The sequence below is a fragment of the Capricornis sumatraensis genome, chromosome 7 (assembly GCF_032405125.1).
Source record: "Capricornis sumatraensis isolate serow.1 chromosome 7, serow.2, whole genome shotgun sequence".
Lineage (NCBI taxonomy): Eukaryota > Metazoa > Chordata > Mammalia > Artiodactyla > Bovidae > Capricornis > Capricornis sumatraensis.
Genome location: NC_091075.1, coordinates 92208536 through 92231574, shown reverse-complemented (window position 1 = coordinate 92231574; position 23039 = coordinate 92208536). Strand labels below are relative to the sequence as shown.

General features: G+C 41.1%; 1 protein-coding gene across 1 annotated transcript in view; it reads left to right on the top strand.

The window, feature by feature from the left end:
* Positions 1-2385: 2385 nt before the first annotated feature.
* BTC (betacellulin) overlaps positions 2386-23039 on the top strand; it is a 45643-nt gene continuing 24989 nt past the window's right edge. The window contains exon 1 of the mRNA XM_068975602.1: positions 2386-2506. Coding sequence (XP_068831703.1) covers positions 2443-2506 — 64 coding nt within the window. The 5' untranslated portion in view covers positions 2386-2442. The remainder of the gene's footprint in view (positions 2507-23039) is intronic.

Sequence of the window (23039 nt, the reverse complement as noted above, 5' to 3'; positions counted from 1 at the left end):
CTGCTGCTTAGATAAAAAATGTTTGACACATTTGACACATGCAGCCTATTTCCTCCGTTTGGAGTCCCCTGGCCTTCCTGCCTGTTAGCCTCTCACTTCTCTTAGTAACAACTCAGTTTATAGTCTAAAGCATTGAGACACACCTCAGTTACACAAATGAGGCCTCATAAACGTCAATTCCTGTCTCCTACTCTTCCAAAGTTAGTGGTTGGAACCCAGATTTACCTTCCCCCATGGTGGGTGAATTGAGAGAGAGAAAAAGAAGGAGGAAGAGGAAAGGAAAGAGAAGGGGAAAGAGGAAGGGAAGAAGAGAGAGAAAGGAGGAAGGAAGTCCCAAAGGAAGGCAGGCAAGAGGAACGAAAAGAAAGTTCCTTGATCTTGAAGAGACTGAATCTTTGGTGCCAGGAAATTTGGAAGGCCTACTCTCCGGAGTACTTATTTTACTTCTGGCAGTAAATAAAGCCCTTAGGAAAGGTTGTTAGTTTATCTGGTCTAGTTAATATACTAAAGTACACTATTTCATACTCCACTGGCCTGAAAAGTTAATTTCATACCATCTGAATGGCATGAATGGTGACCATCTATGCAAAATCTTGGCACTTTACAACAGTCGACAAACATTTGGTATTTTTTGCTTAGGTTTGTTTTATTTTTTATTAGTATCTACGGAGAAGGAAAATAAAACAGTAAGGTTCGGTTGAGGACACCATGACAATTGTTGGCTAAGGTGCCATCTCGGACTGAAAGGTCCCTTAATCTAGGGTCCTGACCAGAGGGAAGGAGAGAATATTAGATAGGAAAAGGGAAGGATGGAGACGAAAAGAAGGGAGATGATGTGAACCCTGAGCTTCCTGTGCTCTTGCCTTTTTGATCTGGGGTGCAGTAACCGTCTGTCTCACAACCTTGAATTTTCTGAACCTCATGCCTGTCCTCCCAAAGACGCTTTATGAGCTGTTGTGTGGGGGCTAGAATGGGATTCTGGAAATGAACAACTGATATTTATTCCTCTGGATATATTGGTTGCCTGATGCACTAAAACAACGTGAATCGGTTTTGAAATGAGCTGTCACTTATGGAAGAGAAGCACATAATAATTAATTTAAACAGTGGGGAAGAAGGGGAAGATATCTGAACTGCATATTTTATGTAAATGAATGTTTATTGGACTTTTGGATGCTATAGAGATAAACTTCTGTATTGAAGGGGCGTGATGACACAGATTGATCTTACAGGAGGAGCATAGATCAGAATGAAAACTGCTATACCCTTTAGTTATTTTGGAGATGAACGTATTAATCATGTAAGGTAAAACTGAACGCTGCCTTTGTCTTTGAAAGCTGTGAGGGTGCCTTTGTGTTCCAGAAGATGCTTGATGCTGAGTCATCAAGTCCCACTCCTCCTTCAAGAATAGGGGTGTTGAGACAGAGATAGTGCTTGGCAAGCCGGAGGCTTTCTCCTTATTCTAACAGATCCATTTTGTTGATGTTTGTTGATCAGCCACTAAGTAGTGTTGGACTCTTTTGCAACTCCCATGAACTCCAGTTCTTGGAGCTTGCCAGGTTCCTCTGTCCATGGGATTTCCCAGGCAAGAATACCTGAGTGGGTAGCCATTTCCTTCTCCAGGGTATCGTCCAGATCCAGGGATCCAGGAGAGTTCGTGAATTAAACAAATAAATGAAAATGCAATGAATAGACGAGTAAATGGAGATATAAAAAAATATATATGTGACATTCTTAAAGTAGCTCCTGGTGCGGCCAAACTCCCAGATATTCAACTAATTATATACGGAAAAGAGAAGTTTGTAAATTGGGAAATGCCTGAGGTTAACCACAGTGAGCTTTGGCTCTGGTCTGTCCAAGACGCCAACAATCGGCTGAAATAAGAGAACCTGGAATTCCAGAGCGGTCCGGAGCTCTGATTCTCGCCCCGTGGGCTCCAAGAGTTTAGAGCCGGCCTCCCCCTGGGCCGCCCGCAGGCCCCATATCTCGGACCTCTCCAGGTGCCCTCCCAACCTCCTCGACTTCCCCGGGGGAGGGAAATGAACCGCCAGGTGCGACCCAGTAGGGGGAGTGGGTGAGCCGGCCCCGGGGCAGCCCGAAAGTGTCCCGGAGTGTGGGTGTGGGTGTGGGGTAACTTGGGTGGGAACGGCGTGGAGGTCACCGCAGCGGAGTCCTGCGCCCGGTCGGTGGGGTGTGTGCCACGCGAGTGAGGATAAATAGGAGGCTCCCTCCTCCCGGCGACACTCGCCGAACCTCCCGGCCGCCTGCCCTGGGTGTTTGCCCGCGCGGTAGCCCGGGTGCCAGCCTGGGGAGTAGTTTCGCTTCCTGCTGGCTCCGGGCATTCGTTTCCAGGCACCCGGTCGGGCGCTCGCGGCTCGGGAAGGGGGCGCAGGAGGAGGCGGGAGGCTCGTCTAGGGGCTGCGCGGCCCCGCAGCACGGTTGATGGCCCGGGCCGCCCCGGGCAGCGGCGCCAGCCCCCTGCCCCTGCTCCCGGCCCTCGCCTTGGGTAAGTGGCCGCACTGGGCACTGGAGACCCGGGAGGAGAGTCTCGGGTGGAGTCGCAAAGGAGGGCAAATCTTCCGCGCTGGCGTTCGGACTCCGAGAGCGCCCGGCGTTTGGACTCCGAGAGCGCCCTGCGGCTGGCAGGGGCGGGTCGAAGAACTTGCAGGATTTTGGGTAGCTGGAGAATCCAGCAATTGGGCACCTGGGGCTGCACCTGCTGCAGCGGCCCTGGGCCCAGGGGGCGGCCCGAGGGCGGTAAGGATCCTGCTGGCGGGGGCCAAGCCGAGGGCAGGGGCGCAGATGCCCGCGAGCGAGGAGTGGCGGCAGGGAAACCCACTAAAGTGGGAGTCTAGAAGACATCCCGGGGAGGAGGAGGCAAGGCGCTCCTTGGCTGGCGATGCAGGCCTCGGGGAGTGTGGAGCCTGGTGGAGAGCTATTTGCCTGTGTGTGCGCCCTGGGCGGGTACTAGAGGTAGGAGGGGGAGGACCTGGGAGGCAGAGGGAGCTGAAGAGGGCCCGGGGAAGAATTATTACACTCCCTTGTTGCTGGCCAAGTTAGGGGGAACAGGAGAAGGGGAGGAAAAAAGACTCAACTTTTGAGATCCTCTGGGTCTTCCGCTGCTGATAGGAAAGTAAAGAAAAAGGAGATGAGGTATTTCACTGAGGGCTAGTAGTGCTGATGAAACACATAGGTGCTCCACTTAGAATATATGATTTCCTGTTTTAAGGAGAAATTGCAGAGAGAAGACTTTTCTTCACCTCGAAGGTGAAACCTGAGTGGGTAGGTTAGGGACTACTGGGTGTGGTCACCTGTTAGGGAAGAGTGGTTAATGGAAGGAGTGGCAGGGTGCCTGGGACTCCCTGGAGGCTCTCCTCACCTCCTTGGGAGTCAGGGCTGGCAGAGAGAGAGCTGCAACTTCGGATGCTGGCGACTTTATATAGCTGGAAGCAAGGCTCCCCTCGCTCTCCAGTATGCGAAAGTAGCAGGAAGATACTCAGGTGGGAAGATCCTGCTACTTGAAGATGTCCCCTCTGCATCCTGATCATTGGAGGTAGGGGGTGCGGGCAGAGGGATGGGCAACTGGCAGTATTCTGTAGTCCTGGCTGGGACGAGGGGGAGGGACATCTGGACTTGGGGCACCAGTGTGACAGCTGAAGTGTCTATGTGAAGGGGACACTATCTTCCAGTCTGGAAAGGACTGGGCTTTCTCTTATGGAGGAAAAGAGGTGAGGTCTAAATGAAAACTTCCATTTGGCTGTGTTCTTGGAGTCAGATTGGTGCCTAAAAGGTGTCATGGCCTTGGTTGGAAGTAGATCAGACTTAGACCATGGTTAGAAAGAAAGAACTGATGTACAGAGCCTGCAGAGGGAGAAGTCAGAAATAATTTAGAGATGGAGTGATGTGGAGCCTGAAGAAGGGCAGTGAGCCTGAGAGGTAGGGCTAGAGACAGTACTACGTTTTCACCAGCATCACTTGGGTGAAACTAGCATTCTCGTCCTCTTTTATCTGCTCTGTCCTACTGTCAAAGTGTTTATTGAGAATCTGCTACAGTGAGCAAGAGGCTAGAGCATATTAGGATGGGGGTGGGAAGAGGGCTCAAGAGAGTCTTAAAACATGATTCTTGACCTAAAAGATATGTGTTAAATTTAGAAACGCAGGACTAACAGATATGATACAATAGGAGAAAATGTCATGAAACCAGAGAAAGGAGAACTCAATAGGGAGGAATGGAACAGTGGGGACGCTTCATGGAGGACTTGAGTGGGTTGGATTGGAGCTTGGCTGGGTTTAAATAGTTAAGAGAGAGGGAGGGCCTCCCGATGGCTCAGCTGGTGAAGGATCCACCTGCCAGTGCAGGAGACCCAAGAGACACAGGTTTGGTCCTTGGGTCGGGAGGATCCCCTGAAGAAGGAAATGGCAACCTGCCCCAGTATTCTCGCCTGGAAAATCCCATGGACAGAGGAGCCTGGTGGGTTACAGTTCATGGGGTTGCAAAGAGTTGGACACAACTGAGCGTGTGTGCACACAAACACAGACGCATTCACACATACACACACACATACGATTTGAAATAGTGGAGAGAGGGGCAGGAGAAGGGGGAAAAGGATTTACCAAAATGTTGGTGATAGGAATGAGATCAATTTCCTGGAGTCTGCTTGCCAGAAAGTAGAATTGATGAGAGGCAGACAGATTATGAAGAGCCAAAAGAAGCCAGATTAAAATATTTTGATGAATCAATAAACAATTAAACATACACCATCATAAGTCTTGAATGCAGAGTGATGTAATGCAAACAATGATTTAAGGAGACAAGCCTGGCAGTGGAGTGCAGTGTGAAAGGAGAGGGGGCCAGAGTACATGATTGTCTCGTAGACATAATCCAGGCAAGAGCTGATTTGGGACAAAGATTAGGGTGATGTGCCTGCAGAAATGGCTATAGTAGAAATGACTATTCCAGGTTGATGGGCATTCTTTCCTATTAACTATCACATGGTGCTTTTTAATTTTTTCTCAAAACTTGTCAAAAGGCAGAAATGAAAAAGCAAAACCAAACAGAGCTCTAATCCAGTGCTGTTGTAACTGAGGGTAAGCTAAGTGTGCAACTGCCTTGTTGAATGTTTGGCTTAGTGAATTGAATTCAGTCTCGAGATTCCCTAAGAGGCTCCACTCCTTGCAAAATGCCAAAGGATGTAATTTGTTGACCTCAGTGTTTCCATTAAGTGGTTCTATTTCTCTCACACATACTTAATTTTTAAGTCTCATTCCTAATTTAAGTCACATGTTATTTTATTTACTTCTTGAAAAGAATGTGAGCAATGGCTTATGTGATGTTCTAGGGTGTGTGTGTGTGTGTGTGTGTGTGTGTGTGTGTGTGTGTGTGTGTCTCATAGCAAAAGTGCCTTGAGAGCTGGCAGTGAACAGACATGAGACCTGGTTCCAGCTCTGCCATTCCATGACTCTGAGATGTCTGTAAATTGCAATTTTCTGGGCATTGTTTTTCTCATTCTGTAAAGTAAAGAGGTTGCTTTAGATGAGACTAAGGTCCTTATCAACTTGACACTTTGCTGATCTTTTAAAAAATATTTATTTATTTGGCTGCACTGGGTCTTAGCTGCAGCATTTGGGATCTTTGATCTTTGTTAGACTTGTAGGATCTTTAGTCGTGGCATGTGGACTCTTTTTAGTTGAGGCATGTGGGATCTAGTTCCCTGTCTAGGGTTCAGACTTGGGCCTCCTGCAATGGGAGTGTGAAATCTTAGCCACTGGACCACCAGGGATGTTTCAACACTCTCCTGATCTTTAACCAACATTTCTCCTGGGAATTTAAGAGAAAAATCTTTCTACAATAACATTTAATTTCCAGTTACTTGTAATGGATTCTGTTTTCTATAAACTTTATCTTTACAAAAAAGAATCATACATGCTCCTTTCTTTGATAAATATAGTAAAAGGGCAATAACTTTGTTTAAAGAGTTTTTTTAATTTTGAAGAAGTTGGATTCCTTATAAATTGCTCCTTCTCATCCATTGCTGTAACAGACTAAAGCTAAAATCCTAACCAGTGAAAAAGGGAAAAAATGCTTTATAAAAAACAATGAATGAGTTTTAAGATCAAAAATATGTTCTGCTCCTTATAAACATCTGCACCATTAATATATGTAAGTTGTTTTTTTCTTCTTGAAGATATGAATGTATTCATGATGTAATATCTGACTCAAGTTGTAAAGCAGGTAGGTGGCAGCAAGTAAAATTCTCATTATAGAAAGGAAGTAGCTGAGGGCCCACACAGTGAGGATTTTAGGGTTTGCCTCTTCAGTTATGCTTTTTTGGCTTAGAAAAGCCTTGGGAGTTTTTTTTTTTTCCTTTTCAAAAATTCCAGGTTTTATAGGCCACACTTGCATATTAACAAGTGTTACAAATCAAATTTTGCTATTGCTCCAGTCTCAGTTGTTGTGTGGAAATTCCCAAATAATTCTGCAAGAAAGACCCCAGTACTGCAGACAGGCTTTGTTGTGCCCACTGAAAATGGCTCCGCCAACTTGGCCTGAAAATATCTGTGCTAAAGTCAAAGGTGCCCAGGAAAGAGAGTACCTGTGTCTGTCCACACCCCGGCCATTGCTCCATCTCTGCTGAGACTCCTTGCTCCAGTTCCGTGTGCTCTTGAAATCTGTCAAGAGCCCAGTGGGAAAGCCTCCTCTTGTTTTTTTCTCACCCTCCCTGTAGCTCAGATGGTAAAGAATCTGCCTGCAATGCAGGAGATGGGGTTTTAATCCCTGGGTCAGGAAGATCCCCTGGAAAAGGAAATGGCAACCCACTCCAGTATTCTTGCCTGAAGAATTCCCATGGACAGAGGAGCCTGGTGGGTTACAGTCCATGGGATTGCAAAGAGTTGGACATAACTAAGCGACTAACACACATACTAATAGAAGTCAGCTCATGTCAGGACACAGGCATGAATACTACTAGGAGCCTAGGTTACAGGTGAGTCAGTGAAACAGGTACCAAACTGAAGCCTGAGGCACCCATCTAAACCATGATTATCAGCTTTGGCACAGTGGTAAGGAATCTGCCTGCTAGTGCAGGAGACTCAAGAGACACAGGTTCAACTCCTGGGCTGGGAAGATCCCCTGGAATAGGAAATGGCAACCCACTCCAGTATTCTTGCCTGGAAAATTCCATGGACAGAGGAGCCTGGCTGGGCTACAGTCCATGGGATCCCAGAGAGTCAGACTTGATTGAGCAAAAGGTATAGCACGCTGTTACAATTAGTGTCTTCCTAGGGTAGTCCAAATAGATTATCCAGAATCTGAGCTGCAGGCAGTTTAGGCTTAATCCATAATCCTGATACACTTCCAAATTTGTAGACAACCCTTGGATCCACAAAGAATCCATATTCTAGTTGGTCAAGAGTCTCCCAAAATAAAATTTAAGAGGAAAGCAATCTGATTAAAATGGCTATACTTGGTGCTGCTAATGATTGCTAACTTGCTCAGGCATATTTGTATCTTAAAAAAAGGAATCTTGGTAGCTCACATGAATCTGTACTTGCTATATTTTTTTACAAAAGATTTTTTAGATGGTTGGAGAGAGATGGGGTATTCCATCTTAACTAGTATCAGTTAGGCAGTAACCTACATTGATTATCAGCAACACCAAGTCAGATAGCCAAGAAGTACTTTTATGCATTCTTTATGTTTGTTTTTTAAAGGATATATACTATAGCATTTGGGCTTCACCAGTGGCTCAGTGGTAAAAAATCCATCTGCAATACAAGAGCTGAAGGAAATGCTGGTTCAATCCCTGGGTGCAGAAGATCCCCTCGAGGAAGGCATGGAAAGCCACTCCAATATTTTTGCCTGGAGAATCCCACGGACAGAGGAGCTGGGTGGGCGATAGTCATTAGGGTTACAAAGAGTTGTACACGATTGAAGCAACTGAGCACACACAGTATAGTATTTACCTGACCTCCAGACCAGAATCACTGATTCCAAAACAGTGACAGAAAGTATGACAGTGTTTGTGTCCAGGCTTCTTATTTCAAAGTGCCCCAATTGGTTGTATAATAGGATGAGTTACTGATATAGCATTTCTCTTTGCAAAGAGCTTCCCCAGTGGGTCAGTGGTGAAGAATCTGCCTACAATGCAAGAGATGCAGGTTCAATTCCAGAGTCAAAAATATCCCCCAGAGAAGGACATGGCAACTCACTCCCGTATTCTTGCCTGGGAAAGCCCATGGACAGAGGAACCTGGTGGGCTGCAGGCCATGGGGTCCCAAAGGAATCGGACATGACTTTGTGACTAAACAACAGCTCTGCAAAATCATGGATTTATTCATTAATTTAGCCTTATCTTTGAGATGTATAAAAAGTGCATGGCACATAGTAGGAGCTGAAAACATGCTAGTTATTGGATGAATGAATGAATGAGTGCAAGTGGCTGTTGGTGACAGTGCCCAGGCATGAAGGGAAGAGTAGTTTCAGTAAAGAAAACAGCTGTTTCTTGTTGCCAAAACATGCTCACAACTCAGAGATGATGTAGAAAGACACATTTCTTCATCTCTTCTTACTTGGAACTTGCCTCCGGTGGTGCTAGAGATGCCTTCACAAAGGGACTTTATTTGGCAAATAGTAAGTTTACCTCTGTTTTAGGTTCAGAACTGCTACTTGTGTCTCACATGTTTGGTTCAAGGGCAGATCTCATCAGTCAAAATATAGGCTTTTAGAGCAGGTGTTTAAAGCAGGGAGGGAAATGCATTGGACTCAGGGCATTCTCCACTGGTTCATTAAAGAAAATGCCCTTTGGATTTTGTGAGGTGTGAGGTGACTTGCTCTCTTATATGATTAGAACTGTTCCTAACACATGTGTGTTTCATTAGCTGGGAGTAACAACTTGGTTATTTATGGGTTTCTGCTTAGTATTAAATATATGAAAACCTTTGATGGTTCCCATAGAAGTTGAGAGAGATTTGCTGTGGAGGCTGAATGCAGTCTTGAGGGAGTCTCTGACTTACCTAATATTATGTCGAAGTATTTCATAACTATCCACTGTATGGATTCCTTGATGGTTAGATGTTAGCATTGTGAGCCAATGGCTCAGGCCTGTCCAGAGTAGGAGAGGAAGGCTTATTTCTTCCTCTAATGCAAACAGCCTAGTAGAAAGGACAGGGAATTCTCATCAGAGCTGAATGAGGCCATTTGAGGAGACCCAGACTTGACTTGGGGGTTCCCAGGTGGTGCTAGTGATAAAGAACCTGCCTGTCAATGCAGGAAATGTAAGAGACACTGGTTCAGTCCCTGGCTTGGGAAGATTCCCTGGAGAAGGGAATGGCAACCTACTCCTGTATTCTTGCCTGGAGAATCCCATGGACAGAGGAGGCTGGTGGGCTACAGTCCATAGGGTCACAAAGAGTCAGAGATGACTGAAGTGACCTAGCAAGACTTGACTTGTTCATGACCACCTTCCTACTGGGTTTCTGGCATTTGACTAGTCCAATCTCCTAGAGTGACTGACCCAAGACATTGCTATGTACTCAGATCTCTGCTTAACCTTGGGTATGAAACCTCAGCATAATAACTCTTTACACTCTGGAGAACTTCACAATTGATAAAGTGTTTCCATATTAATACCATTACCTCACTGATCTTTACACCAAAAATAATAGCAGAGCAATTACGTAGTATGCGTGTTGGGCACTATTCTAAGTGTGTAATATCTGGTTTCATCCATGTAACACAATTCCCTGAACACACAAGCTAGACATAATGATGATTCCCATTTATGTTGAAGGATATGAGGCATAGAGGCGTTATGTAACTTGTTCTGGCTTTATGAGCCTGAACAATGATGATGAAGTGGCAATGCCTGGATCACAGTAGCTAAGTATCTGTGGCTGAATGAGAAAGACAGCAGAGGATAGAACACTAAAGCGCAATATGTATCACTGTATTTAAGAGGAACATAGTTCTTATTTAAAAAGCATTTAAGTTTATTTTCCTACCATCTTTGCTTTCCCTGCTGCCTACCCGCACATCTGTGGCATCCTTGGCTTGGGCTACGCCTCAGGTTCTTGGACTCTTGGCTCTTCCTCCCAGCCAGGAAACCTGCCCACTCATGTCCCAGGCCCAGGCCATTCCAGCTGGTAGTGAACAGTTGGCATTGATCAGGCCAGGTGTTTTCCTTTGGTCTGTGCCTAAAATCACTTTGACCATCCTAGTCTGATCCTGTCCTTAAACAAATGTGAACCTGTTGGGTGACTCCTGCACTTTCCTGGAATGCTTGCAACACTGTGACACTTGGGGAACGCTCCTTACTGCAGATGGAGAGGGGTAATCTCGCTTTAGATTCCTCCTGATTGCATCTGTAGGTCTATTACTGAGAAGGAGTAAAAAGAGCATATCTTGAGTCAATGTGATGCCGTGGGCAAAAGTATAGATTCTGAGCTGGACCATCTAGGCATGACTCCCCTGGCGCTGTGGTTTAACAACTTCATCTTGGACAAATCTCTTAAACCCTCTTGGCATCAGTTTCTTCATCTGTAAAAGCTGACAGCAACAGAACTGAGATTGTTATGTGGACTGAGTGAGTTACTGCATAAAGCGCTTAAGCTGTGCCTGCAATATAGTTCTAGATTAACACGGGCTGTTATAATGGATAATTGGAAAGCATAGATGAAAGTATTAATTTTAAAAATTGTAGATATTTTGATTCTGGGTATTTCTAAAATACAATCAGCACCTACCAACCTGTGGGAAAACTTTCCCTTGCCTTTATTTCTCAGATTCCTCCTCCCACTAGTTATGAAACAGGCAATAGATACAAATTCTCAAAAAAGTTCTATTTTGGCTGGTTTTGATAGGAAGGAACAAATGTAAGAAAAGGTGCTGCAAAATGCTTATCTGCTGATCCTAGTTTTGTGCAATGAAAAGCTTTCCAGCACTTGCCTGACATTGACCCCCAAACCCAGCATCTTAAGGTGAATCAGATAAAAAGTCATTCTTCACTAGCAGAGAAAAATAAAATATTTACAAGATAATTTTGATACTTTTAATCTCATCAAAATTAGGTTGTCTCATTTATTAGGAGTTATGCAAATAATTACCTTATATAAAGAGAATAAACTGTCATTTTTGAAGAATGAATGATGATGCAATGTCAAAATTCATTTCTAAATGTCAGACAAATGGAAAATAACCTGGTTGTTTTGGAAAAGTTTTCTTTTGGCAGAATAACTTCCTCAGATGTTAAAGAGCCAAGAGCCTTGCATAAATATTAAGTTGTTCCATAATAATTGTCTTATAAGGTTGAGAAAGTTACTTAGTCTCTCTGTGCTACATTTTCTTATCTATAGAATGACAATAATGATAGTAGTACTTATCATCTAGAGACATGGGAGTGTATTGAGGATAAAATAGGATAATGCAGGAAAAGATTTTAGCAGATAATTGGCTAAAAATTGCTCAAAATTTATTAATATTCTTAACTTCATGAATATGTAGATAACTTTTATATTATTTCATAGATGTGTCTAAAAAGGAAAAATAGAATCATTGTGTTCATTAAGCCTATTGGAGTGTTGTTTGTACTTTGATCAAAGGAAATTGCTATCATATTCACCACTGGAAGCATGCAAAGGAAAAAAATGAAGCAGAAATCTGCCTCATTATAACCAGGTTTTCAACAGTTCCATTAGAATGTAAATGGGACTCATGATGTCAGGGGTTTTTATTTGATTTGTCACAGCTATATTCCCAGTGTAGAGGGAATATAGAATTGAGGATTCTTGTACATAGTAGATACTCTTACCTTAATTTAGGAAAATTTCTCCCAGTAGGGCTCTGAAAAAAAATAGAATCAACTGCCTTGGGATGTGGTGAGCTTTGTGAGCCTGGATATGTCTGTGGTTTGGGTGGCATTTAGGAAGGTTGTATAGAGGTGATTCCCAGGTGAGGTAGGAGTTGGACCAAATGACCACCGAGGGTTCTTATGTCTCTATGAATGATGGATGTTACTATGATGCCACTTCACTTTGGGGATACTTTGGAGGTTGGTAGATAGAGTTTCAAACTAAGAAACTGACGGCTGACTTCCCTGAGAGGAAAAGAGGCAGGACATTTGGAGACCTTGGGGGCCAACAGTAAAGAATTCGAACAAGAAAATCACTTGTTCCCTCCCTCTCCCTGCCCCAAACTGTATTCAGTAACCACGTCTTTCCACAGCTATAATTATCAAGGTTAACACAACCAACAATGCCAATACAGCATCATGTACCCCTCATACGATGTGATGAAAGTATATCCTGGGATATAGTATCAATCCCATGCCATAGGCTCAGTTTTTGCCTTAAAGACCCTGGACTCTATATTTTACCATTTGTTAGGATAATAGTTATCACCTGGGATCCTATTGCAAAGGGGAAAAAAACCCTGACATAACTATAATTGATAAATTCTGTAGACTAAAATTTCAAATGTTATTATTTCAGGAGATACATTTATAAAATTGCCATCCTGTGATAGGAAACGTCCATGAGAAGATTCTCTACTCACTTTTAAATAAATGAAAATTACCCTGTAAGAGAGGGCAAGAAGGACAAAAATGTGACTTAGATGCCAGATGAAATGAATACACTTTTCATTGGCCTTGACAGAAGCATAACAAAATGCACTCTGTTCTTTCTCACTGATTTCTACCCAACAGCATCCACCCCTATTAAATACTTCTTGAGTGGTTTTCTAGATCAGTCAGATGCTTTATTCAGGATGTGGTGAACAGAGGTTGCAAAGTTTCAATTAGAAATATGAGGTGTGACTATTTCTTAATGAGTCTTATTTTCATAGGTCACACAAGAAAATCAATTGAATTACTTCACAGTCACACCACACACATCAAGAAGGCCCTTGTTTCTTTAATAGTTCTGTGTATAATTCTTCACTCTGATTGAACATCTTTACGCATTGTCCCCCAGAGCATACTCAGCTCCTTTCTATGTCATTACCTTTGCTTCAGTTTGGTTCCAACTTCTTTTGTGAAACTTTTCCCAGTGATTTCTTCAGCTCAACACCTTGCCTCTTTTTGGAACGCTATTAGAATTTATTTTCTTTATAGTTATTTACCGTTAGTCACTCAGTTGTGTCCAGCTCCTTGTGACAACGTGGACTGTCGTCTACCAGTCTCTTCAGTCCATGGAATTCTCCAGGCAAGTCTCCTGGAATAGGTATCCATTCCCTTCTCCAAGGGATCTTCTTGACCCAGGGATCGAACCCAGGACTCCTGCATTGCAGGCAGATTCTTTACCATCTGAGCCAATCAGGGGAGCCCTGGCACTTATAAATATACTGTCTGATATTGACTGACTGATATTTCTGGTCTCTGTGAATGGTTTGATCAATAAAGATAATAATGGGTTAATGTTAAGTTGGGTTAACATACCATAACTTATTTTAAGGGCCTAAATGCTGGGACTTTTTTAGGTTGGGTAAGCATTTACTCCAAAACCCTATGTTCTTTTCTTTACCATTATTAAAGTTTGATGACTGTTTCCTCATGGGTTAGAGGCTGTGTTATCGCTTGATCGAGAGACCAACTTTGCTATTCTTCCTCACTTTGCACTCAGATAATCCTCCTTGATAACACATTTTTCTTTTTCCTTGGTTCCTTTTGCATCCTCTCGTTGAACTATTATGGAAACTCAGTGAGCCCAGAGCTTTTCATTTAAAATGCTACAATGTCTGACTGTCTTGTCTGGCCTTATCATAAAGGAATAGGATTCAAAAAGTCAAATTTTGACAACTGATGATTTCTAAGAAACTAACTCGAGGTTACTATAGGGTTCTTATTCAATTTAGTCATTGTTGTCATTGATTTAATAATGGTCAATGGCCAAAATAGAAAGGTTGATTTACTGCAAAGGCATTGTGTTGACAGTTTTCAGATATATGAGTTAGTTTATATATGACAGGTTGTTACATTGCTTCCCCTTCTGAGCTTTAAAAATATTATAGTGGGGTTCTTTTATGAGTTAAATATACACAATCCATCATTGTAAGTCCTTCTTAAACACCGAGATATTGTTTCTACCATTTTGAATAAAATTTTGTGTTGAAGGAGGAAGGAGTTCGTATTCTACTTTCCTTATTTTGAATGGATATAACTATTTGTGAAGACTCTCATTTTTTTCTCTACCCTTTTCTAGGCCTCCTCTCCTAGCCCTGAAAATCTGGAACTTGTCCTTTATTTTTTTTAAGAATACATAGTCCTTCCGGTGGTGTGATTTGAGAGATATTAGAAAAATCTCTCCTTGTCCTGGAACAAGGCTCCCTCTGAGGTGTTCTGATGCCACCAAATACTTCACTATATTGGGACACAAAGTCAGGCATTTCTTAAGGGCCCTTCAACTACCTCCCTTGTCCCTTGATCTACTCTCTATTCATACCAGGTTGCCCCTCTTTCGGGACTTAGATACAAGGCCATGTCCCAGGGCAGGCATTCCAGCCTCTCACTCACCAAGGAGTCAAAGAGAGGGGCAGGCAGCACCCAGTGGGATAAATTTCATCCAGTGGGAAATGGGTGATGGAAGTGACTGGGGAAGAGAAATTCCTCCCGCCTTCTTTCTCCCGTTGTGCTACTTCAAGATGCAGTTCCTTTACAGACTTTTTACATAGACCACGGAGGAGCGAACGTGTCACTCGTTTCTGTCTTTGTGACTCACTCTGGAGCTGCACCCAGACTGATGGGTACACTCACAACATTGCATTGTCTTGTTCCTTTCCTTTTTTCTCATTCTCATGACCCAGAGCTTGTACGTCCCCAACAAAGTGATAATCCCTTAATCTGTACCTCAGGCTCTCAGAAGACCCAGTTGAGGCACTTGGTTCTAGAATATTTCTGTTGAGTTAATTTCTTTCTTTGCAGGTATGCTCTGAAAGCAAATGCATCTAGAAAGGGAAATCTAGGAAGAAATTATGTTCTATTAGGGGAAGTGTTAAAGCAATAGGAGGATACTCGTTTATAGGAGGGGAAAAGACAACAAGGAAAAAGGATAGGAAAGGAGTCACCAAAAGATGGAGGAGAACATCAATGTCAAACTTAATCTATTTCAAAGTGGTTTACTCAGCCACCCACAAGCTCAATGTTAAAAAGGATTTCTACCCATGAATATTTTTTTCAAATCCATTTTAGATATGTCCTCTTTTTGGATGTAGAAAATACTTTTTGTGTATAGTATGCATACTTAGGATTCTGTTTTTCTTTTTAACAATAGAGATACATTGGGGAAATTTCCCAACTGCCTAAATTCTAACATTGATTTAAATTTTAAAACTTTATTAATTTTATTTTTCAGAAATTAAAAATTAGATATAGAATACATTTGATTGCTAAATAGTATCATCTAAGATCTGAATTTATCTGTTATATTTGTATCAGTGACTTATTTAACAAACCAACTGAATCAGTAGCACCCATCTGACATAAACAGCATGCTGAGTCGCTGACAGACTGTACTGAAAATATAAAGAAACAGAAATGCATAAGATGATGTATTTCTATTAATTGGTTGAAGTGTGTTCACATTAATTATTTTTTAAAAAACACTAGAGAAAAACAGCATGTGAAAAGACCAACATACAGGTTTTTCTCACTGAACATATTTCATCTTGCACTTTAGAAGTGTAATAGGTATATGTACATTTATTTATCTTTTGTAGTTTGTTTCATAGGAATACTTTATACACGAGGCAAATCACACCATAAATGTGGAAATGTCAGTATCCATTAATGAGAACGAGAATTTATATTTTACTAGAGTAATAAGAATTTTTTTGCTTTTGGTCCCATAGCTGCTATTGTGTTGAGTCCTATATTGTGACAGGTATTGTCAAGGTTAATGATGATAATTTACTTTTTCCAGTTTCTTTAAGCAGCTAGCTAAATTGTTACCTTAAAGTCATGTATTATGGGCCTCCATTTGTAGATGGACACCCTGTAGTTCCATGTTGAGTAACTTAATCATATCACAAAGCTAGTAAATTAAAAGGTACATTCAGGATTCAAATACAGCTCCATTTGACTCCAAACATATCCTTTTCTTATTAATTCCTCTAATATAAATGAACTTTTGGGAATTTGACTATGAAGTATTGTTCTGATTTCTGCTTGTATTTGTAAATTGATATATTCTCTGTTGATTTACAGTTGGATTGCCTAGTGGGACATGGTGTGTGATTTGAATCCTAAAATAAGGTTGATATGATATCACAGGAAATCACTGGATTTAGTAGACACAAGTAGATGTCCTAAATTATCAGAATATAGACATACGGATATTTTGTGATAATGTTATATTTATTTTAAAAATATAAAATGCACTTGGGTCTAAAAATGGAAAGTTCAGCTCCAAGATGAGGCAAATACAACATATGTGACTATTTGGCTTGGTCACATTTGATCTTTTTAAATAGTTGACCCAGCTGGTATTTGACTTACCTCAGCATTAGCAGTAGCTTTGAGATGACGGGTCATGCTCCTTGTCAAACTGTGTCTCTTTGAATGCTTGTATTGTTCCCAATGACTTCATTCTCTATGCTGGCTGACGGGGATAATACTTCTAATAAATTCCATAATTTTTAATTTGAGAATCTCAAAGTGCAGAAAAGTAAATGGAGCTTTGACTCACTAAAGTAGAATTAAGTTTCTTTTCCTTTTTGTCTTTATGAGTAGATTCGCCATTTAAAAACCAACCCCAGAAATACAGACTCAATGTCTAGTCACTTAGTAAGTGCAGCTAATTTAACTTTTTTGTGTGTTATTTTGTTTTTATTGCTTGAATGCATCTGAGAATTCTGCAGGTCATGTGCAGCAGGGAGACATGGATAATAGATTGAATGAAAGAATAAGAAAACAAAGAGATTGTGAAATATTTGGATGACAGCTAAAGTTTAATGCAATATAAAGGGACAAGTGCAAATTCATGTTTAGATGAAAATTGAAACCAAACAAAACAAAGGAACAAAAAATCCATCAGTACACTGCCTTCTAGCATATAAGAAATTTAGGAGTTTCTTTTTATTCTAAGCAGCATAAAACCCCTGAAATTAATGGAATAATTTAAAAGGGCTGATATGCTATGGGGCTGCTTATGGTGCCTTTAGTGTGGTGGCTGAGAGCCCCACTCTGTCTTTGCTGAACCATATAAAATAGTGCTTTATTTTAACCCTGTGTTTAAGGAGGATGTAAGGTTTATGAGAAGTCTTGGTGACTTCAGGGAAAATATGATTGAAGTCACCAGGACGTTTAACCTGAGGAAGAGAAATTCTTTCAGGAAGGCTTGATTTCTGGCTTCAGATATGTGAGGATCTGTCATGAGAGAGATGAGACTTATTCTATGTGATTCCAATTAGCAGAGTAAAATTATGGGAAGGAAAAAACTAGTTCAATATCAGGAAGCATTTATAGAGGTTTAGAAATAGATGCTTAATATTTATTTTGAATGAATGACTGTGATCAAAAGAATGGATGAATGGTCTCATTGAAATGGGATGCCTTAGAAGTCTCTGTGCCAAAATTTTAAAGGTGAGCTTAATGAACTCTCTCAGGGGATGTTTTATAGAGAAGCTGAGAGTTGGTTGGGGGCTTTCCAGGATCTAGTGGGAACTCACCTGCCAGTGCAGGAGACGTAAGAGACACGGGTTCAATCCCTGGATTGGGAAGATCCCAGAGAGGAGGCCATGGTAACCCACTCCAGTATTCCTGCCTGGAGTATTGCCTGTCTCTCTCATGGACAGGGAAGCCTGGCAGGCTACAGTCCATAAAGTTGCAAGAGTCACACATGACTGAGACAATTTAGCCATGAGAGTTGGTTGGCAGGAGATTTGAATACCTCTGAGGTTCTTACTAATTCTAAAATTTAATATAATTTGTGACTCTTGAATGAAAATCTTATGTTTTACACATCTAGGATCATACTTTCTTTCATTTTTCTCTAAAATAAAACCCATAAGTTCTCTGATAATTTTAATAATGTGTCTTCTTTTAAAAATTCCTTTGTTAAATTATTTCACTTGATTTTTGTGAACTAGATCATGGGATAGGCAGAGAGCCTTTGATTGTACTTTTTCTTTGGGAAAAAGGTCAGGATAGTGTGTTAATTAACTCAAGGTCAAGTGGTGAATTAATGACCGAATCTGGTGATCTTTCCATAAGATAATGGCATTTTCCCTAAGAAATTTTTTAAGTCAAAATTTGAGCCTTTGAAGCTATGCAGTTGAATTAGATTAAAGGAATCTATTTAAAAAAAGAGACTATGTTTTGGATTAAAAAAAACATTAAAATGGTTTGAAGAGAATTTCAGTGGTTCTCAACCAATGTAATTTCTCACCCAAGGAAACATTTGGCAAGGTCTGGAGATAGTTTTGATTGTGACATTTAGGGTTGGATGGAGGAAGGAAGGGGGGTGACACTGGCATTTTGTGGGCAAAGGCCAGGTATACTGCTAGTCATAGTACAGTGCATAGCATCCCAAAACAGAGTTATCCAGCTCCAAAATGCTAGTAGTGTGAAAGTGGAGAAACCCATTAGATATTTCCCACTCATTTTAACCAGAACGTGTGTTTCTTTGATCAGTGAGGTAAGATATATTGAATATAAGATATCTTTAAGCTTTTATTCACCAAGGACTTTTCATTTACTTGAAATAAAGTTATACCTGCCAGAACTGCTAACTTTGATGGCAAAGGACTACCTTGCAATTGCAGTGGCCCTGCCTTTTGGGCTACACTTTCCAAACTCTCTGCCTCTGTTATTAACTCATCCTTTGCCTCTCCCCGGTACCTTTGGCATCTTCCTGTCAATTGTCTTTCATAATAAAGATGAAAGCAAAGTAATTCTCTTTTCTGTACATATTGACTAATGGTACCCTTCCCTTTCTAATCTTTGAAGAGTAATCTACAGTTATTTGCACACATTTCATGCCATTTCCATCTAGCAAGATATTGTTAGTGCTTTTTGTTTTTCAAATCTAATGCATATAGTTCAGTTTTTATTTTTAATTCTCCATCAGCCTTTATCCCTGCTTTTGCTCAGTCATGTCCAACTCTTTGCAACCCTAGGGACTATAGCCTGCCAGTCTCCTCTGTCCATGGGATTTTTAAGGCAAGAATACTGGAGTGGGTCACCATTTCCTTCTCTAGGGAATCTTCCTGACCCAGGGATCCAACCAAAGTCTCCTGCACTGCAGGTGGTTTTTTACTGCTAAGTCACCATATACAGTTGATCAAATTCTTCTAGGAAACTTCCTTCTTAGTTCTGTGGCTGTTCCTTCTTGATCCCTTGAGAGCTCTTCTCTTTCTGCTCTTCTGTGATACTAGGTTCCCCACCCCCCACCCCAGGATTGTATGCTTAGTCAGCTTTTTTTCTTTTCATATAGTTCTTTCTAACAGATCCATATCAATGCCATTAAATACCAGTTTATTTTTCATGACTCCAAAATTCAGAACCTGTAGATTTGACTTCACTCCAGGGTTCCAGATCTAATATCTATCTACTATTTGTAAATGAGGCACAGTCATGTCAGATTCAGAATGTCTAAAAATGAATTTTTCACCATGCCTATTTTATTCAGTTTGGGCTGCTATAATAAAATAACATAGACTCGGTGGCTTATAAGCAACAAACATTTGTTTTTCACAGTTCTGGAGGCTGTTAAGCCCCAGATGAAGATCTCTAGCAGATTCAGTGTCTAGAGAGAGCCTGCTTCCTGGTTCATACCCAGCCATCTTTCTACTGTGTCCTCACATGGCAGAAGGAGCAAGGGAGCTCTGTGAGGTGTCTTTCATAAGGTCTGATCCCAAACATGAGGGCTCCACCCTCACGACCTAGTCATATCACATTTGAGATTAGGTTTCAACAAAACAGTCTATAGCAATCCTCAACCTGTTTGTTTTCTTGTATACCTTATACCTGTGGTTGGTACCACAATCCAACCAGTAACTCTAGTCACAAACTCTGGAGTCATCCTAGACTCCTTTTACCCCACCTCCTACTCTAGCTTATTAGTCACCAAGTCTTTTTTTGTTTATACTTCACTTTGTGAATATCTCTCATGTTCATTTCTTCTTCTCCATATGATTATGTTGCCACCACCTTCATTTAGGTGTGTCTGAATCACCTGTACTGGTATTAAAGGAACTTTTTCAAAGTGGAAAAACAGATGATCACAATGGTTCTCACTTAAAACTTTTCAATGACCCCATTTTAACTACATGAAAATGAAAGTGTTAGTTGCTCAGCCATGTCCAACCCTTTGTGACTTCTTGGACTGTAGCCCTCCAGGCTCCTCAGTCCATGGGATTTTCCAGGCAAGAATACTGGAATGGGTTGCCATTTTCTTCTCCACGGGATCTTCCTGACCCAGGGATGGAATCTGGGTCTCCCACATTGCAGGCAGATTTTTTTACTGTCTGAGCCACCAGGGAAGCAGATCCAAAGTAATTAACATGGCTCTTAGCCATTTGTGACCTACAGGCCCTCCAATCTTTTCTTCCATCACAATCCCCACCCCCCCTCCAAAGAACTGGACAAGTTGTATTATTCATGCCATGCCTTTTTATAAGTTGTCTCTTTCATTTAGAATGCCCTGGTTAGTTACAATTTTAGTTGTCTTTTTCTTAAAAATTAATTTTGTTTTTAATAAAGTAATACACATACACAGATTTTAAAAAATCAAATAGTGCTAAAAAGATCATAATAGTGACTAGCAGATCTTTGTTCCTGCCTTCCTGGCTCTTCACCTTGCTAGAATCAAGCACTTTTGACTCTTTAAGGTGCTTCTTCTGTATTTACCTCTGTATTGCTAAACCATTTGCTTGTAATACTATTTCTTGAGTTGTCAGGTTTAGACTTGTTGAGTTTATCTTCTCATTCCAGTATAGTGACTATAAGGGTAATACTCTAAACACTTAATGATGAGCACTGCATAGATGACAGTTAATCACAACTAGTTACTCTACGTGGTCTATGTTGGCTAATCACTGGTCTTGATTTTATGACACATTTGATAGCCCAGTTGGTAAGGAATCTACCTGCAATGCAAGAGACCATGGTTTGATTCCTAGGTCAGGAGGATCCTCTGGAGAAGGGATAAGCTACTTACTCCAGTATTCTTGGGCTTCCCTTGTGGTTCAGCTGGTAAGGAATCTGTCTGCAATGCAGGAGACCTGGGTTCAATCTCTGGGTCCCCTGGAGAAGGGAAAGACTACCCAGTCTAGTATTCTGGACTGGAGAATTCCATGGACTATATAGTCCATGGGGTTGCAAAGGGTCGGATATGACTGAGTGACTTTCACTTTCATCAGTATTTACATTATCATTACCACATAAATATTGTCAACTGCTGAAGCAATATAATATAATCATGTTATCTTGATAACTCAGTATTTGTTTTCTAGAAGTTATTGATGTTTTAAAAAAGCATTTATTACCCATTAAAAAGTCACTGTAATTCTCACCTTCTCTGTGAAGGTTTTGCTGGTATGCAAATTGATTCTCCACCCTGTGTTATTCCCATGCTACCTCTGTTCTGCTTATCACATTATATCTTATAGATTTGCGTGTTGATCTTCCTTATGAGAATATGAGTTCCTTGAAGGTAGTGATAATATTTGTTATCTTTGAGCACTCAGTGTCTTGCATCAGTGCCAAACCCAAAATGTTTAATAAATATCTGTTGAATTATGGATGAAACAGGAGCATCCTTTCTCTTTGAAGCAGCCTTCAATATTGAGTAGATGCTTTTGTGAGCACGTCTCTGATTTCTGAGACTCTCCATATGGATCACACACTCAGATTCCTGTCAGGGTCTAGGAAGTTAAAATAAATGAACTCAGCAAGCCTGGTGGAGTCTGTGGCATTTAAAGAGGTCACATGCTACTAGGTTCCAGCTAGTTGTTGCTATGAAGGTGTTTCAGACTTCCACTTTTAAAACAGAAGCAGAAAAATCCAGGCTTGATATGAACCATCATGATTCAGTTTTAAAAAACTATGCAGACCAAGTAAATTGTTCTTCAAAATCAAGCTTGATTTGGTTCATGACCACTAGCTGATGAAGTTTATTGCATGGGAGTAGGAGGAACTGTGTACCTCATCCCAGAGCCTTGAACTTGGTGTCTGATTAGCCCGAGAATGTCTAACCCAAGGGATCCTTCCAGGGGCTCTCCTTAGTGGAATTTCTTTGCCAGCTGATGCCAGCATGTGGAGTAAGCCTTAACAGAAGACAGCCTGGGCACAGCCTGCCAGAGTGTTCAGAGGCCCCGGCAGGATTTCCATGGAATCAGGACTCCCTCTGTCATGTGGGAATAAAGAATGTTGTGTTAAATTATAAAGTGATAAGGGAAGGAGCTCAAGAAGACTAAAAGTTGTACACTATCTGCCGAGCCATGTGTGTATCTTTTCTTATGTTAATTTACATTTTACAATACTCCTAAGAGGAAGATATTGCCATCCTTAGTTTGCAGATGTTAAATCTCTATCAGATTTAGGTTTTTTTTTTTTTTTCAATTTTCATCATCTGAACAGATTAACTGAAGAATTAATGCCTCTGATTCTACCCATGAAGAAAGCCCATATATGGGGTTTTAAAAATGATTTAAACCTGTTTTATAATAAAAAAGGATAAAATTTTCCACTGGACATTGACATTGGGATCTTTGAACTTAATGTTTGTTTTGTATGTTCATAGATTAATCTAAGATTGCTCATCTGTCAACATTTGTTGAAGATCCCTTGTGCTCTGTGTTAAATAACAAGATTTCAGAGCTGGGAAATATACAATTCCTGTACTTGAGAAGTCTTAAATGATTGTTTCTGATTTGTTCTAAGTGTGAAAGGAGAAGCTAGGTAATAGGGTTAAAGGCAGAAAAAAATATAGAAATTTGGTATCCAAGCTGTGCCAAATTGTGTTTTGTTTTGTTTTTTAACTTGAGCTGCTCCTTTTTTCTTGTTTCAACAAACAGAATAGTCAAGTAGAAAAATTAGAAAGTGCAAATT